General features: G+C 44.6%; 1 protein-coding gene across 1 annotated transcript in view; it reads right to left on the reverse strand.

Annotated features, from left to right (window-relative positions):
- The window catches only part of LOC126544576 (uncharacterized), a 44,742-nt gene extending 25,580 nt beyond the window's left edge, over nt 1-19,162 (reverse strand). Inside the window, exons 1-11 of the mRNA XM_072286845.1 lie at nt 19,088-19,162; nt 15,494-15,673; nt 14,661-14,721; nt 13,957-14,087; nt 11,888-11,994; nt 11,240-11,397; nt 8,206-8,304; nt 7,386-7,500; nt 5,360-5,432; nt 4,510-4,572; nt 2,512-2,587 (exon numbers count right to left, since the gene is read on the reverse strand). Of these exons, the coding sequence (XP_072142946.1) occupies nt 2,512-2,587; nt 4,510-4,572; nt 5,360-5,432; nt 7,386-7,500; nt 8,206-8,304; nt 11,240-11,397; nt 11,888-11,994; nt 13,957-14,087; nt 14,661-14,721; nt 15,494-15,673; nt 19,088-19,137 (1,113 nt within the window). The 5' untranslated portion in view covers nt 19,138-19,162. The remainder of the gene's footprint in view (nt 1-2,511; nt 2,588-4,509; nt 4,573-5,359; nt 5,433-7,385; nt 7,501-8,205; nt 8,305-11,239; nt 11,398-11,887; nt 11,995-13,956; nt 14,088-14,660; nt 14,722-15,493; nt 15,674-19,087) is intronic.
- Between the last annotated feature and the right edge of the window lie 589 nt (nt 19,163-19,751).

Below are 19,751 nucleotides of genomic sequence, written 5' to 3' on the forward strand. Positions count from 1 at the left end.
CGTTTAATCTCAAGAATGATCAAGAATGATTTGCTTATACGGGCTGGCAGTGTCATCTGCTCATTAGGTCACATGAGCACTGCTGCACTTTTTTGAAGACATTGGAGCTCTGCCACTGCCTTTGATTGTGTGGTCAACGTTGTTGTGTGTGCACGCGCATCACTTGTACCTTTCCTGCTTCCTTTTTCCCTTTCTCTTTCTTCCCCCTTTCTTGTCCCCCAGTGCAGTGTAGCAAACCTGGTGCAAGCCGGTTTCATACTCTGCCTTTCCTTTTCTTTCATTCTTTCTTTCTTTCTTTCTTTCTTTCTTTCTTTCTTTCTTTCTTTCTTTCTCATTTTTGGCTGGCTTCTAGTATATATTGCGACGGACACCACACCGATATAAATACGATGCAGTTTAATATTCTCTCAAGTCGCCATCTTCCCGCTTCGGACTCCTCGATCTCTCCTTGTATCCACACAGCTTAACTCGCAGAGGAGCTGCTCATAATGATGTAGAATGTGTCTTGGCCTTCTGACCTTCACCCGTGCGTAATTGCACCCCCCTCTCAGATGGTTGATCGTTCCGCTCCGCAAGGACGCTGCCGTTAGTGTGGGCCAAGGCACAACAATGTAGAAGGTAGGCTTCAGGAAATACGCAGTGGTGGTTGCTTCCAATGTCAAATAGGCTAGTGGTGTGAAATATAGGTCGCTGGGTGAGCGCTATGTCTACTCTCTGGGACAGCGTTTCAGACTTCTTCGACATTTTTCTGCCTGGCCATCTTGCTGTTGCATCAGGTGCTGACACTTTGCTACCGCTGGCTTTGCTTTTTAGTCACATTATATCAGTCGGCCAACGTCTTGCGCATAAGCGGCTTTTCGCATGTGCTTGCCGGCGGGAAGTGACCCTTCAATACCTGGGTGTGCCGAAGCATACTCAACATGCCGCCTGCCACCTTATTCTGGCAACCGTCTTTACTCAGCTCTTCTTGGTGTGAGATGTCTCGCACGGTGACTGACGCCAAACCTTGGTAATCTCGGCCGAGTATGTGCGCCGGCAGATCCAGCAGAAGCGTGTCCTTGTGGCGGGCGGTTGATGATGCTTGCGGGGAATGCTCTCACAATTCCCAGGTGTTGAGGCAGGAGGTGCAGTTTGCTGTCCTTTCCTTGTGCACCAACGTGTTTCGCGCGTACCACCGTTTGATCCGGATTCTCGTGCGCCAGCTCCACCATGGACGTGGCAAGCGTGATGGTGCTAGTAGTCCCGTTACCCTTTATGATCGCCGCGCTCACCGTGGATTCTGCAGCCATGATAGCTGGGTCTGCGTTCAAATGGGCGTCGATGTCGAGGGCGGCGAGTTTCTGCTGTGGCACGTATGGTGACTGTCTGGGTGTTGCCTTATGTGACAAGGTGCAAGTGCACGTAGTGGCTGTTGCCAACGAGCCCGCAAGCTGTTTTAAACGCGAAGCTTTTCTTTGCGAATCGCGCCGGGTTTGCGTGACCGTGCCCTGTGGGGTACAGAAAAAAAGAAAAGTACCATTAAACTCCAGGACGCCCCCAGATCTTTCTCTTCAACCATTGTACCACCACCACATGGCCCTCGAATTCGCCCATCCGCGCCAACGGCCGCGGCATTGCATTATCCTCTCTACAATGTCTGGATAAAGCCTTCCGTGTCACTTCGTGCAAAACTTCAATACGCACATACTCACGTTCCGGCTCTTTATGCCCTCACACATAGCTACTCGGTATAAACATTCCAACTCGTTGGATCTGGAGCACCTTTTTCTTTCGATGCGTCGTTCCATTTGTTTTTGCTCGTTCCAGAGTCGGGGATCTGGGTTCGCGTAAGAATCGTCCATTGCAAAGCGCTCGAGTAAAGGCCCAGGCACTTCAAACGTTCCTTTGTGCTTTGCGGTTTGACGGAGCGCTTGTCGCACTCGCTCAAACCTGTAGTACATACTGCGTCCTTGTCATTCGGTGCTACAAGGACTCGAGGCGGCCGCAGGTCTGTGCCTATTCGTCACACGTGGAAGTGTCTGCTCCAGTGACGCCAGCCACTTTCGGTCGTACTCCTCCAGAGCCTTCTTCTCAACGAGCTCACCTCGTCGTCCTTAATTTGCTCCATTGCTTCCGATCCCACCGCTGCCACCACTGTAACCGGCACCGCAGCGACACAAATACCGTACACTTTAATACCCGCACTAGTCGCCATCTTCCAAATTTTGCTCATGGTCTTCATCGTTGAGTCCTTACGTCCATAGAGCTTAACTTGCTGCGGAGTTATTCATGATGATGATGATAAAGCTATCTTGGCCTTCTGAGCTTCACCCGGAACAACAAACTCTTCAAGTGTTGCATGCATGCCGTTAGCTGACGCGCATACAATACACGCTTTCGAGATAAGTACAGAGCTTTACTCTTAAGCTTTTACAGTCCGTTACACCAGGAAGATTTACTGGCTACACACAGTCGCAAGGCAGCAGTGCTACTACTCAGTGCACGAAAGAGAGAGGAAATCATTACACTGACCGTTAACAGAGGAATGAAGTGCAGTGCTTCGACGCTCCGCGACGTCATTAGCGCTCGCACTTTGACGTACGTGAGCCTGAAAAAAAAGATAAAGGTAAAACATATGCTGCCGATTGCGTCCAGAGAGCCCACGATGCGGCGGTTAGGCTCGGCCTACCAGTCCCCACGTGGGAGCGGCCCGCAGCTCTGCCCTAAAGCAAAGCTTCTCAGGACCTTGTAATTAAAGTTCTTTGTCTGTCTGTCTGCCGATTGCGTGACACAGAAAGAGATAGAGAGAGTCGGAGAGACGGATGTATGGTTAGATAGATAGATAGATAGATAGATAGATAGATAGATAGATAGATAGATAGATAGATAGATAGATAGATAGATAGATAGATAGATAGATAGATAGATAGACAGATAGATAGATATATAGATAGATAGATAGATAGATAGATAGATAGATAGATAGATAGATAGATAGATAGATAGATAGATAGATAGATAGATATAGATAGATAGATAGATAGATAGATAGATAGATAGATAGATAGATAGATAGATAGATAGATAGATAGATAGATAGATAGATAGATAGATAGATAGATAGATAGATAATCTTTGTGGCGGCATTTACATCTCAATGATTACTAGATTTCTGTGCTAACTTGTATCACGTAAGTTGCATCACTTGGCAATTACATTACTACTTTGGCCAGCTACACCCCCTATGTATACATTTTTTTACAGCCACAGACAAATATACAGCAGGCTCCCTTAAGACGAATTCGAACAAGCAGTAAAAAATGTGTTAGTCTTACAAGAAATTAGTGATCCACAAAACTCAAGATCCACTTTAACGTGCATTTAGAGTTTAAATGCAATTAGCAGTTCCTGATGCACCCGAATATCCAAGCCATAAAACTAAAACTTAAACAAAAATAATGAATCTTGCGGTTTCACGTGCCAACGCCACGATCTGGTTATGAGGCATGCCGTAGTGGGGGAGTATACGTATTAATTATCACCACCTGGGTATTTTGATGTGCGTTAAGTAGACGGTTCAAAAGTGTTTTTGCATTTCGCCCCCATCAAAATGCGACCACCGTGGCCGGGAACCAAAACCGCGACCTCGTGTTTAGCAGCGCCACGCCATAGCAACTAAGCCACCATGGCGGGTAAACTTAAGCAATATTAAAACCGAATGACACGATCAAAGGGAGATTTTTTGGATTTTCATGGTACAAATAGTTGATTTACGTAACTTTTGGGCAATTGAGTAAGTATAGCTTACCAGCACTGCTTCAACCCTTGCGCTGTCGCAAGAACTTGTTCATTAGTTTCTGGGGCAGCTGGTGCCCCACCAATAACTTTCACCTGCACAGGCACCTCGAGGACCGTGAATTAGTGTTTCTATGCAGTGTCAGCGCTGTGGGCTTCCGCTTCATCGTCGACGCTGGCGTAGCTGTTCACGTCCCCAGAAACGCCATTTTCTTCTCGTGTAACCAGCAGAATCGTTTCCTTCATGTTGGCCATCCCTACCCTAGTCTCTCCCGTAGCCAATTAGTAGGCGTCAGTGGCGGTTGCGAAAGTGCAGCCGAAACCGGTTTGTGTTATATTTGTTGTTGTTCTTGTTGTAATTATTATTATTATTATTATTATTATTATTATTATTATTATTATTATTATTATTATTATTATTATTATTATTATTATTATTATTATTTGCATTGGATCGACGGGAAACCGACCGAATGTCCAAACGTTGTTCCTCCCAACAAGATATTCGGCTAAATCTGGTTCGTATTAGCGGTAGTGTAATATAAGCTGCGATGTCATACTTGGCATCTCGTGAGCAACAGATTCAATCCCATATCACTATGCTATATCGTACCATGATATAACATTTCATAAAGAGTTATATTAATTCTACTATGTCACATTAGTGATTGGAACAGACCGTGAAGAGACCAACGACAAGGATTCTCTTTTTTTCGCACTCAGTGCGGCACTCACCCCTCCATAGACATGCTGGTTTCTTGTTTCCATGCCGACTGCGTTGCCTTATAGATGGTCTCCCTGAGAAAGCCAACAAATGTGAACTGAAAAATTTTCATGTACGTCTAAGCGTAGTAGATCTGCTTCTTTATAGAAAACTATGAAATAATATTTGCTTGTTTGCTTCTTTGTTTCAGGCTGAATAATTGCGCAAGACTAGGTTCTCTCCCTGAAAGAGTAGGCACCTGAGCAAGCTCTTGAAAGCACGTTGCACAGACAATGCATTTGGCACCATTTTCGGAGGAGTGCGATTTATATCCATTACTAATTTATTTTCTTCGTCAGGGGTCCGTTAACTTACTCAAGGTTGCCTATAAACTGTCTGCCTGCCAATATGGCTGTTCGAACAACAACGTGCGCTTTGCATTACAGGGAAATACAATTTGACTAATCCTATCCCGTGAAAGTTACACACAATTACGGCGTACATGATGTATATTCATGCACAATAGTTGCACAATAAACCTTAAACAAGTTACACTGGTAGTCGATATGTACGCTACACCTTACAAGAAAAGTACATTTACCTCAGGAGATGGTTCATATATTTTACTGATTAGTTTAGTCACAACGATATAGAAATGACACCACTATTTTGCAAAATAAAACACGGAAAAGCCAAACTCTCCTCTCCTGGCACTATATTACGAATAAGGTGGCTTACGGATGCGGCCCTGACACACAAAGTATACGAAACAGCAGCAGCATTCTCTGTTAATATACTCGCTTCTGTTTTACTTGTGGGTACGCGGCACTTTGCTCCTGGCAAGGTCTCCAGGGAAGCAATCTATGAGAACCTTGTACCCACCTGCACGCCGTGTGACAGCGTTCATTGCAGACCACGCTGTACATCGCTCGGCCATCTTTGTGAACGCAGTGAACTGAGGGCAAAGAACAAGAAAGGCGAAAAAAAATGGCCGTGTCAGAATTGCTTTTGCAGGACATTGATAATGAATATTTCAATCCTACCCATATTGCGTTAGAATATTGCTTGAAGTGAAGAAACGCATGCAGTTCCGTGCGCGGAAATAAACACTCTTGACGCTATGCAATAATACATGGTATTGCGGTGTCCGCCAAGATGGGCGGCCTGTATTTCTTGTGTATATTCTGATATCAGCCAAGCGCAAAAAAAAAAATATGCGACGGGAAATGGAGAAAAGAGTCACAGTTTCGCCCAAAAGGAGAAGCACTGATTGTGATAGGAAATTATTAGGTAGCTATACGAAGTAAGGCTTAGTCGTTTTATCATCTGCATAAACTGGTGTAAACATTTTGCTTACTAACGAAATTAACAAGCACGTTGTCACACGCACATAATCAAACGCGCGGACACTCTCTGTCAGAATACTGCCGTGAGAAAGAGCGGCAGCAGTGGTGAGCGAATTACCCGTCGTGCCGCCTCTCGTTTCAACCCGAACTAGGCTTGCGAGAATGTAGCGCACACGAATATAGCCTTCGAACCCACTGCAGGTTGCCTCCAATATAGGACGCGTGTGGTCGCGCTTAGCCGCTACAGCTGTAGTGGAAGAGGAGATGCGTCTTAAACAGCCGCTCCCCCCGCATCCCCCAAGCTCGCGCATATCTCCCCCCCCCCCCGCCCCTTGGGCGAGTGAGAAGAGGGCGTGAACCTTCCCGCCTTCCCCCCTTTACGAGCGCGAGAACACACAGCTGTATCAAGACACCATTCTTCTCGGGTCACCCTAGCAAGCTTTCACTCGAACCTAGACCATAGGGTGAGTGGCCACGACCTTAGCGCACTTGGACTTTATACGGTACATCCCGGCGACGCCGACGGCGGCAGAAATTTGTCTGGAATATTAATATAATTGCTATCGCAATAAGAAAGAGACACAACCGTAATGTTTTAATAACGAACAATGAAGCTATTCATCCATCATGACTCACTTTGTCATTCTTGTTTTTCAGATTAGGCTTTGCACGAGATTTACATTACAGCGTTGCACCTCTTATCGACTTTAGGAAAAGGCTCATTTTATAAAAGTAATTGTTAAAGCCACATTTTTGCACAGTGATTGCAACTGGAAATAATTCTAATTATGTGTCACTGATAGGCTTAAAGACACCTAATACATTGTTCTAGAGCATTTTATTTGTATACATATTTGAGCCCCGATGTAGAGAGCAACATGTTTAGCCTCTATTGTGCACTGCTGAAAAAAAAGTTGCAGTTTCGCCCGAAAGGCGAAGCATCCATTGTGACAGCAAATTAGTGGACAACTATATGAAGCAAGCACAGTAGTTTTGTCGGTGGTATATACTTGTAAACATAGTCAGACTAACTAAACTAACAAGCATGGTGTCACGCGTGCACAAACATACATGAACACATCTCTCTCAATGGCAGCGGAAACTCGCTGTCAAAACGCTGGAGTGAGGAAGCGCGATAGCAGCAGCGAGCGAATTGACCTTTGTGCGGCATTTGCATAGACGCGAACTAAGCCGCGGAAAGACAGCGCGCGGCGGACTTTGTCCCGGCGCATATAGCTTTCAATATACAGGGGCCCAGGCGGAGGCGCGCGCCCGCCCAGGCAGTCCGAAGAAGAAAGCGCCCCTCTTTCCTACACTCCTCCCGGAGCCTTGAGCGCGACGGCAGACGGCGCGCTTCCTGTCCGCTTTCCTCTCTTGCGTGGGCGAGATGAGCCGCCAAGCGCCGGCTCACACTAGCACGTTTTCACTCGCATATACACGATACGGCGCCCGGCAACAATTTTATCCCTCTTGGACGTTGTGCGGATGCTCACGGTGACGTCGACGGCACGAATGCGCCTAGAGTGTCCACCTAATTCGTGCCGCAATAAAACACGACTTACTTGTCTCGGCCAAGTCGCAGACTTTTTCGCTTATGTGATTTCGCCAGGCGTAATCATTTGGGATACATCCACACACTTGGCGCGTTATTTCCTTCCGGCACTCTTCGTAACATATCTAGAAAGACAGAGAAAAGGACGAAGATTAACGTAAGCAACCTCGAATTCAGAGGCCACAAGAACAACAATTTAAATTGGAGAAAACAAAAGCATATGGGCTTCCACTGAGAAGCAAATTAAAAGTTAATTGACATTTCGAAACCCGTACGAGTTCCTTGTTCATTGATAGAGTCAAAACCAGATATACAAGAAACCGTACGAATGGCACCTTGCCCATTGTTCATACCCAATCATTACGCCACCTGCTACGCCCATAATTTGACGACATCGTTATCACTGCATTGTAAACCCGCATAGGTTCCGGAACGTCAACTAACTTTGTGTTTTTTATCTTACCAGATAAGTTTTTGTCGAACATTTGACTATGTGAACAACTTCTAATTTATTTTGGCAACTAAGCGATGCACGCAAATTTTATTTCTTCTTTTTTTCAGAACAGTTCTCAAGTCGTAATGATCCGCACATTTTCTGTCGTTTCCACGATACTGGAACGCGGCCATAACAGCTAAGGATCACCGCCAAATTGGCATAGCGCTTCAACATACCACGAAGAAAGCAGTTTTGCATGTCTGAATTTCGTCTAAGAAGGCCTCCATAACATTGTGGAAGCATTGGAGGAATAATTTTTATTTAAGTATAGTCTTGCTATAGCCCTTCACGACGAACAGGTGTACAAAGTGGCTTAAAAGAAGGTGGCACTGACCTCCTTTGAGTACTGGACCTTGTAGTTTGGTAGGCGCAGGTACCGGCTGTAGTTGTCACACTTGGTGGCGAAGGGAGCAGGCAGAGATACGACTCCTTCCTGCGACAACACCGCCCCCAGAACAAGATTCATTTACTTGACCACTAAGATAACGCCATTGCGGTAACAGCAATTTTCTTAGCAGCAGATAGCTACGGTAAAAGACAGACACAATGAGTAGATAAAAGCAGAAATATCCAAAACAAAATAAACAGGCCCGTTAACCCCGAACTTAAAACGCAGACACTATAGCATGCCTGTTATATGTTGTTGATGTTGTTTTTTTGTTTGATTTATGTTAGTGGCTCATGTTCACTATGCGGGATTGGCGAAGATTCGGATGGAATGAAAAGGTGATTAATGATGTCAAGAAAACAAGAGAGATAACTGGGATGTAATGAAAGGAATGCAAAAAAATAACGATATATGAATTTAACTAGAAAGCGCCTGTAATACCATTATAGACTCTGGAACGGCTGAGCAAGCATATCCTTGTGACATTGACCAAGAGAAGAGGCTCTGAGAGATATAACTTCAGGAATTGTAAAATTCACTGCAGTTTGTGTAAAAGTGATATTTGTAAAATGTTTTTTTTTCTTGCATTTGGTTGTGAATCTGCGGCAGAATACGAAAAAGAATGACCAATTACATCATTTTTACCACAGAATGGACACAGCTAGGATGTTCGACGTGAATATTCATGGCGCATACCCATGGCGGAGGACCTGCCAGGAATCGAGTAGTTAAGAGAAATGGATAAGGACGCAAAGCATTACCAATGTGTTGCCGCTTCCAGATAAACATTCAGGGGTGCGAGAAAAATAGAACTAAATATCAACCACGAGACACTGTAATTAAAGGAATAATAGACAAAGGAACTAGTCCAGTAGCGTAATCGGTTAGGTTCAGTAACTCCTCCTCCTGTATTCTTCAATCTTGATGTCACCTCAAAAATCTCTTGAAGCCCTGCATACAGCAGAGATGACATCACCAGCTTCCAATAAATTCTTTCTCTCTGCCTATGCAAGCCGTACAACCTTTATTCCCGGTTGCGCAAGCCCCTCTGAAGAGTTATATCTATATCAATGGTATTTTGATCGTGGTTGCACTTTACTACTTAAATTCGTGTAAGCCTCCTCAGTTTTTTGTTATTTCTAAAAGTACAGGCAACTTCGCACATAAATCGAAATACACGCAAAAGAAAAACCGGAAAGAAACGAAAAAAAAAACAGCTTTTAGATGGTTATATTTCCGCAATGTCAGTAGTTTACACCGTTAGCACGAAGACTAGGTTACCGAACTTACAGTAACATTTCGAGCTGTTGTTAAGTATTACTTTCTCGATGGTTTGAGGAAGCCAGGGGAGAAAACACAATAAAGGCGACAGCACAAGCAGTGCCATTCTGTCGCTTTGTTGTGCAATAGATAGTTCTCCGATTCTGTTCGTGCAATCGCTTTCTCTATGTTAAAATCGTTTTCATGCGGTGATGCGGGCAGCATGCCAAGTAGTAAAAACACTATTTACCACTGGATTGGGTGTCAACACTTAATTTAACCTTTCTCGCGTCGTTTACTTTTTCCCAGTCTTACGTTTTATTTGCTCTGTTATCTTGAATAGTGCAAAGAATGCCCTTAAAAACGTGGCATGGGATCTACCTAAATCGAGAGAATTTTTTACCCTATATCGAAACCAGGCGAAGTCCAGATGAAGCCAACGAGCCTACGACCCATAGCTCAACATTAACAGTCAACAAACTGGCAGAGAGAATGATAAACACGAGAATACAGCATTAAATCGAATACGTAAAACCGGGACTGCCCACAGCGCCGGCAGGTTTACGGGTAAATATTGGCATACACAGCATACACAACTGCCTACGATTGCTCCGCATACTAATAAAGCGCAAGTCTCACAAACAGATACCAGACTGTTTGTGAGACTGTTTGTGAGACAGGCTGTGAATATGCATGAAGCATCTGACAACCTGAAGCAAGAGGCCATTAGGAGGGTCAGGCAAACAATAGGTCAGTTAGGAGGGCCAGACTATATTAAAGCCTCCCGCCCACCCCCCAAGCCGCTCTCTCAGCCACCAAAGCATGCTTTTATTCATCTGGAGGCGGGAACACCTCACGTGTTAGTCAAACAAAATGCCTTCTTTGATCAGACGTTACTGGCGGTTGTATCCGCGCTCCGACCTTCCCTGCTATAAAGAAAGCACAACTTGGGAGCAGGGGTGCTTGCTTAGTCTAGCCGCTCCGTAAATACTTGGTTCAGGCAACAATTGCTAAATATCCCTGCTCTCGGGCTACAATTCCCAACGACGCCAATGAGCTTCCCGAGGTTGCATTGGCCGTAGCATTGCTTCTTGTTTGTGAGAGTCTTGTGAGAGTCGTCCTTTTCCTTGACGAAAGCGTTTCATTCATTCATTCATTCATTCATTCATTCATTCATTCATTCATTCATTCATTCATTCATTCATTCATTCATTCAGTCAACGACGTCCAACACAAATAAAATATTTAAGGAAAGTGTCTGCTGTAGGTATTTATTTGATTTATACATTTATATCAAATTATTACTTTTCAAAATTTAGCACGTTACCATTCCTCTAATTAAGACATATTTATTAACACTCCTTTAATTACTTTTAAAGTTCGCTAGCAGTTATGCTCATCTATGCTTTAATATTCTAAGTTTAATGAAGCCGAAGGAGTGCGAACTCGGGAAGACGAATTAAAATAGGGTGCGAAGAAGTAGAAAGAAAGTAGTAGTTTCCAGGGAAGGGCTTGTTGGTGTCCTTCTCTTACGCAAGATTTAATTTAGTTATGCCCATTAAAGACACTTTAGAGATTCTTGCTTCACCAACAATCCCCACTTGCAGGGGAGCACCATCTTTCAAAACCAGAACAGAAAATTAACTCGAAAGGGAGCTACATCAACAACGCCAATGTTGTTTCTCGGTGCAGTCCATTTGAATCGCCCATGCCCACCGACCTGCACGATTCCGAAGACGAAGTCGCCTGAGGGCTTGAAAGCCATGGCGTGCTTCTTTCCCGCTGTGTTTGTGTCAACGTGGTGAAAGCCGAGGTTCATTTCGAATTCATCCATTTCTATGAGGTCGTCTTCGGGCCAGGCAAAGAGCACGTTCATCTCTGAAAATGCAGTCAAGACGAGTGAAACCCACGCATAATTTCGTCGCTGGTTCATCTGTAATGATTACCTTAATATCTATGAGCATTTCACGACAATGATCGAGAATGCACTGAGGTAAAGGCTTGCGACTGAGTGAACTAGAGGAAGTTTCAAAGTGAGAAGCAGACGAAATAAAGAAAATTAACCTGTTGCAGGCGCTCGTGCGAAAGACCTCTGCTCTTCAGCTTAAATACTGTACATAGACATTTTTTCACATCGGTCTTCTTCGAAAGATGTATGTACGTGTGATACCCAATGCTGCATCAAATAATTTACGGATGCATTTACCCTTCGTTTAAGACGGACAAACAAAGTTGTTCCGTGCTAGGCTCGAGTATAACTTAAGACTTTAACCTCTGCTGTGTTTCTGAAATGGAGCATTAACGACGCTTCTTCCCTCGGCTAATGCCACTTGAAGTTTCGGCGAATGGAATAGCCATGCGCACAAACCGAAGGCCAGGACGTTTTGGTGGACGGTATCGATCTTGGAGTCATGCCTCCAATTCATGGTGTAACACATCTGGCTTGGAAGGCGGGAGTATGATTGTCGAGTAACGCTGCAAGAAAGGAGACACATGAAATGAGTTATACGTGGGAAGGCTTGACATGATTCATGTTGGCACAGTAGCACGGCAAGCTATGATGTAATGTCATGGTGCTTCACCTGTTACTTTCGTTCATATGTCGATGGCAGTTGTGAAATAATAAATAGAATAAGAAACAGTTGAATGATATCCGAGCAATTTGAGTATCACCCTAGTTCCTCTCTCTGAAGGCAGCCACCTCTGCGTCCTAATGTGATGCGCCTCATAATAAAATAAAAATTGTCGAAATAAAACGACAAAAATTGGTCTGATGTAACGGAACAGAGTTCAATTAGATCACTCAAGCCAGTGAAATGCGCGCAGAACATATTAGAGACGCAGACATCAAATGTGTCGACAGTAGACATCACTGGCAGGTCTCTTCATAACGATGGCGCCAATTTCTGCCCTACGTTTTCGTAATGTTCCCAGTTACGGACGACCTGTTTCCGGTAAGAGACGCTTGCGGGTTTCTGTAGGCCTAGATTAACATTCCAGCTTGACCTAAACTTTACATTTAGTGTGCCCTTTAAGGTTAAACGAAGGCATGTAGGGTTTTCCCCTTCCCCACGTATACATCTCTTACTTCTCAAATAAATTTTATGAAATAAATTATGCAAGTATTCATATAAACATGTCGAAGACAGCGGGCAATGACATGTGTTTAATTGTGCTATATGGCACATTTATATCGAAACGTCGACGTGGAAGCTCTTGACCGGAAAGGAAGTGACTAACTATGGGTATCACGGTTGACTAATTTTGTCTGCTACCTAGACACGTCGACGGCTGACAGCAGCATCTGCGTAGACTTAACGTTTGCGAGAAATGCAGCGGATTTCTGCACGCGACTTCAACTATCACAATACTCATGTTTCTTTCAGAGTTCGCGCGTAGAGTGCTGTATACGCAAAATGAGGCACCGTGCGGAACAAACGGGGTGTCTAGTTGCTCACAATGTTTAGGATAGGATAACGTTGATTCGACCAGTTGTTTCAACCAGTTGTGAAAGAGTCACACATTCGTACACTATCTTCGCTAAACAATAGTTCTGTTAATAAACAAAGTGACGGGAATTCTTTCTCTGTGTTATCAGTATTAGCCTAATAATGACCGCTGAACTACAGAGGCGTCTGACAAGAGTGACCATTTTCGCTCAGGGTAAGCGAATGCGGTCTTGTCGTTTTCGCCACTCGTCTATTTCTGGAACCACACCTAGGAGCTTTTACGGGCTTGTTCACGTTGGTGATATTTTCATTCGCAGAGCGGCAGCCTGATGCACAGCCTCCCCATAGGTCACATCACATGACAAAAATTTCAGATGGCCTGAAGCTGGAGCACTCATTTCTTCATGCCATATCTGGCTAGCTAAATGTAGCCTTATAAAAAAATGTTGACGATATGTTTACGACCATTTTCCGTCAACGTTTCGATGAAGTTCAGCAGACTTCCAGAAGGCATATGAAACAATGTAAAATTACTAAGTGTGCTTTTTTTTCTGTTTTGAAGCGAACAATTTTTTCAATTGTTTGTTAGAACGAGATGTTTAGTTTGTCGTAGGCTGTTTTTGAACAGGCTGGGTAGCTTATTTCGGGATTTCTTGAGGAGGCTGTCTGCTTGTTTGTGCAAACTCGTCTGGTCCCACAGCCTCCTCCGCAGACCACCAATAGCCGGTGCCCCCGTTAAGAAAATCACTCTACCATTTCCTAATCCTATATTAAAATCTAGTTCTACGCTGCTTCCAAATGTACTTTTCTTACACTTCCCTTCTAATCTTATAACTCTGTCTCTTCTCTGTATCTGAGCTTCCTCAGTTGAATGCTGATTCCGTCATAAGTGAGATACTTTTACGGTTATGCAAACAGCGTTTGCATACGTCGTGCGATGCATGATTGCTAAGCTAGGGGACAAACTATAGTCAACGGTCTCACTTACTTTGGACTCAGGTAAAACTCGAAGAAATACTGCGTTGGGTTAACAAAGCCGATTTGCAGAACATCTTCAGAGGTGTGAGCTATGTCTCCAAGGTTGCCACCGGTTAGCAGCAGTCTTTTCAGCTCTTCTACCTGTAGAAGCATGAGCAAATAATAAAAAAGACCAAATAGGCATACATACTGTAGATTTTACGGCTTTCACATTTGAACATTGGCCAGTCATTCGAGGAGCGACGAAAATTTCGCCGCGCTTTTACTCGAACTCGATAACACATTTCCGCATGACTTTACCAGTGCTTTCAACCTGTCTCTTTCGTGCTTTCTGAGAACTTCTGGTTTGTACGAGCGGCTTTTAGCCCAGTACTGTCCGTGCACGTCTTTATATCCCCCTCTCTCCCATTTCTCTCTGTCCCTTCGCCCTTCCCCCAGCGTAGGGTAGCCAACCGGACTATTGACTGGTTAACATGTCTGCCTTTCTGATATCCGCCTCTCTCCCCCCTCTTTCTCTCTCTCTCTTATCCTGTCTCCCATAAATGGAGGCTAATAGAATATAGCCCTGATTTACAACTTCAGAATTAAGACTGTTGTAATTGTGTAGCATTTTGGTTCTTTTGCGCGGCCTTCAGCTACACGTAAAATCAGCATTTAGCATAGACAAGTAGCTACTAAAAAACCCATGGGCCGATGATGTTTTGAAATACCTACGTTAGTGTTGTTGGTGTCGCAGAACTCCTGGTAGTGCTCGCAGAGCTTGGTCTTGCTAATCCTGAAAGAACGTAGAAAGGTGAAGGCGAGCAAAAAACTTGCTCTGTTATTTTTTTTAGGCGGGCGTTTATTCACTGGGCACCGCAAAGTAACGTCATTATTTGATGCATTACGTCACCTATATATAACCTCGTTTATTTATTTATCGATACTATCAAACTGTCTTCAGATGTGTATTCAGCAGCCTTTGTGACTACGCTTATACTCTTTCAGAAATTGACTGGTGTTAGCGCAGAGCAAGTAAGCGAGACAGTCATTACAAGCGTTAAGGTCGTGCGTCAGCGCCGTATTGCGCAGGGCCGCCAATCGAAGGAGCGCGAATCGAACAGAAAATCGCGCTAGCGGTCTGAAATAATGAAAATGTGCTGCCTGATCCCAGCTGTCTGTTGGCACATTGCAAAAAAAAAAAGCTCGTTTTCTTTTTATCGCTTCAATTTGGGCCTAGGTGGCTTGGACCAGGTTGTCGGGCAAGACGAAGGCATCACCGAACTCTTTCTAAACGGTACGTATACGTCCTCTCGTGACATACAAAAAACAATGTTAGCATTTCTTTTAGCGTCTGTATTTTGGAGCGCCACTGAATGGTGAATACCAGACGAAATCTGCCTCACCACGGCGATTTTGCTACTCGCTCGTTAATGGCTGAAAAGTGGGAGCCCATGAAAGAAAGTCGGAGGAGAGGAATGTCTTGCAGACATTTGACATTACTGTAGTGAAAGCGCTCATCAGCTCGGACGCAGCGTTAAAAACAAAGGCACTGACGAGACACGAACCAGTTGGTGACGCAGACCGAGAGGCCAGGAAAGAGGAGCACCTCGGTGCCCTCGATGCGAACGTCGACGGCGCTGGGAAAGCTGAGGTACTCCTCAACCACTTTGGATGCCTGGTACAGGAAGCCTATGGTCATCACCATGAAGACGCCGATGCGCAGCAACCGCACGCGATGCTGGAACCTGAGCATGCGCGCAATGTTGACACCCAAGCTCGACATATCAGCAATGCGTACATATAGGAAGAGACATCTTAGCTAAAAATAAAAAAAAAAAAATAAAAACGCAGTTGTATTTATATTTCCCAGAACGAACTAAAGCAAAAGAAATAATATTTAAGTACCGTTACTGCCACGATACGCACTTTTTGCATTGACATGTCATTTGCATATTTGCATTGATATCTAACGGTTATTTGCATATTGGATAGTTAAGACTGTACTTTGTACGTACTATTTATGGACGGCAGTGGATGCTCTTGAGATTTCACAAATGGAAGAATGACTAATCTTGTCTTGCGCTGCATCATCTGGCGGAAGTAAGTTTTGAAGAAACAGCTCTACTAGACCGACATCATGATTAGGATACGCGTGAAAACTCTAACACTTCCTGTGTAAAAAAAAAAGAACGATTACAGCGGACCTCATTTCACGATGACTGTTGATAGTAATGCGATTAGCATTCGAGCAGTGTAGCGACACATCGTCTTTCTGGTCACCTTTATTTAATATCTGAAGAGGCCACTCAGAGAATTCTATTGTTTCGGCTATATATTATGTACTCCAGCATCGTCCCACTGAGCAATCTCACTCGCTTGCCAAGAGGGACCAGGATAATGGTGGCATGACGCAGACTGTGTGACTCCGACGCCGTGACGACGATGGAATAGCGAAGACTAAGGTTTATTGTACGACCAAAACGGTATGACCACAATGAGATTGTGATTTAAATGACGACGATGGTATAGCGACGATAGCGTGATGGCGATGAGATGCAGATAGTGGAATGAAGACGAGTGCATAATGATGATAGTTTGACGACGTTGGCATGACGACAACTGGATGACGAAACTGCGATGACGACGACGGAATGACGACGATATCATGACAACGGCGGCTTAACCACGGTTAAAGACAAGATTTTAAAAAAGCCAGCAGATCACATTCCCTGTGGGAAGGAATGTTATTCGAAGCAGTGTGTGGGGAGTGTACCAAGTTAACGAAAGGAGCACGAGAGCACCAAGGCGTAGGTGGCTGTTTGTTGACCTACATGACGCGTAGGTTATGACACTCATGTCATGAACTATCATTTACATCGCCTACACTCTTGTCATACTATGGCAGTTTTGGTGTATACCGAGGGTAGGTGGCTGTTTCATGACCAACATGACATGCATAATGACGGCTTGACGACAGCCGGATGACGAACCTGGAGTGATGACCATGGAACGACCACGCCGGCATGACGACATCGGTACGACAATGGACCCATGATAACGACTGTCTGATGACGACCAAATGACGACCCAATGACGACGATGACATCGCAACGTCGTAATAATCGCGATTGAATAAAGATAGCATAATTACGATAGAATGATGAAGGACTGACGTCGATGGAACTAGGAACGCGGAGTGATGGCGATGGAATCGACAATGAATTGAGGTTAGTGAAATGATGATGAGTGTAAAACCAGAGCGTGACGACGACGGCATGACGACAAATATATGAACATTGTGTGAAGATGACGGCATTACGATAGTCGGATGACGAAGTTAGAATGACGACGATAGAATGACCGCGACGGCATCACGATAGATGTATGACGACGACGTGGGAAAGGTATGAAGACAATCGAATGACGACGAGTGTGACAACAATGCGTTACGACGACGGGATCGCGGCATCTGTTTGATGGCGATGGCGTGACCAGGATGGCATGTCGATAGCCGAACGACGTAGTTAGGATGACGACGATGGAAAGATCGCGATGGCATCACGACGACGGTATCATAACAAAATTATAACGATGACCGTATGACGACGACACAATGACGACGATGCCATGACAATGTTATGAGGAAAATGTGATGACGACGAGTGTATGACAACAGTGGCGCGACGACGACTGTATAACGAAGCCTGTATGACGATGATGGCGTGAAGACGACGGCATGGCGATAGTCGTATGACGAAGCTCGAGTCACATCAACAACAACAAAAAAAAGAACTAACACGACGGCATTACGACAACAGTTTGGGAATGAGCGCATTACGACTGTAGGACGACGGTGGCACGACGACGAGGGTATGACGAGGCAGATGACAAAGCTAGAATGACGATGATGCAACCATCACGACGGCATTACGGTCCCGAGCACGTAACTAGTGGCTCAAGCTATAAGACAACTTAGGGCCCGTGGTTAAGACAACTTAGGCATGATGACGACGGCACGAAAACAGATCACAAAGTTGAAATTGCGACGACAGAACCACCACAATGGCATTACGACCACGAGCACATACCAAGTAGCCCAAGCTGGTAGACAACTTTGTCCACGGGGTCGGCATAAGAAGATAGATTAGATTCAAAACGCCTGAATAGGCAAAGAATGCTAATCGCATTAAATATCTAGTGACAATTCTTTAAGTCAACCATCTATGACTTCACACGAAAAACTATTCGCATTCTGGAACTCATGTTGCCGCTACTTTCTCTTTTTCGGACTCTTCATTTATTTATTTTTTGTTACATGTCTCTACAGAATGTTGCTGCTGTTTCTTCGTTTTGTTGATAATGCCACACGGTTGCGGTACCATGTTCGGTAAGCCTCTATCTTTTTATATTCCTATGTACGCGTTTTTTGGCTAATAAAATTCAGTTCGTAGTCAGCTCCTTCCATTGTACATCTTTCCGCTAACCTAACACCTGGTGCTTTTCACTGTATTCGCGTCATTAAACAACATATTAAAAAAAATTATGGGGTTTTACGTGCCAAAACAACTTTATGATTATGAGGCACGCCGTAGTGGAGGACTTCGGAAATTTTGGCCACCTGGGGTTCTTCAACGTGCACCTAAATCTAAGCAAAAGGGTGTTTTCGCATTTCGCCCCCATCGAAATGCGGCCGCCGTGGTCGGGACAACATATTTCTCCTATTTTACAGTACTTACAACTCTGTGCTTGTTGGTTTGCAGAAGAGCTTAAAAGCGGTGCGCTCTGTCATGTGCTACTCAAATGTAAAACAGTGTCTAAGAAAAAAAAAACGAAATTCACATTCGCAGGTGGACCCACATACTCATCCGAACTTAATGGCCTCATTGTGGCTATGTTGACGGGACAGTGCAAGAGTCACACGTCTTTCCCTGAATAAATAGGCTTTCAACTCAAACAACCACAACAAACTGCGCCGCTTGTTTTGTTTGTGATTCGCACCAAGAGGTCGTCAGTACAGAATTCCAGAGGACTGACAGCCGGATAAGCGATTCTACAGACGTCAGTTATTATATATTATAGAACGCATTTGTGAGCGAGAGAAATGCCACAAATATAGCTTTTTATATTTCATTCGCACAACAAGGCTTGAAGCTTCTCACTTTTTCTTATCGCCATTGGCTCCCAAATCCAGAATCCAGCGAAGCGTCATTTCGAACAGCCAGTTGTACACGATCTGCACAAGCAAAAGCGTAAGGAGGGCTCTTGGTGCTGATCAGAGCAGTACAATTAGAAGAAAATTACTATCTGTTAATGGAAGCACACGACCACAAGGTAAAAAAAGGAGGGGGGGGGGGCGGGGGAGTCTTGATCTTAACCAGGATAGAAACTCTAGAAAAACGTAACAAAAGGTATAGCGACGAAAACGTCTTTATTTTGAAACTGACCTCGGGGCCTAGGTCGTTCTCGCATTGCCTATATCAGGGAATGCAGGCCTAAAACCATTATATGTATAGAAGAGGAGTGAATTAAAATAGAGGCCATGAACCCACGCCCGGAGGGCATCCGGATGAGTAGGTGGTACTATTCCTCGGGAAATGTGCCTTCGAATGTGTTTTGTGGCGCTTCGCTTGCAAAGGAGATGTGCCGCACCGAGCGCTTCTTCTGTGCAGTTGCAGTGTGGACAGGGTAGCCTTTCCTCTTGTTCCTCACAGTTCTGTGGACGCTGCCGCCAACGTTCCACGAGGTGTGGTGTGAGTGCGACGCCAATTCGGAAGCGCCGTAAAATCACTTGCTCATTTCTGGTCAGGCGTAACAAAATAGGTG

This window comes from Dermacentor andersoni, chromosome 3, assembly GCF_023375885.2.
Source record: "Dermacentor andersoni chromosome 3, qqDerAnde1_hic_scaffold, whole genome shotgun sequence".
Lineage (NCBI taxonomy): Eukaryota > Metazoa > Arthropoda > Arachnida > Ixodida > Ixodidae > Dermacentor > Dermacentor andersoni.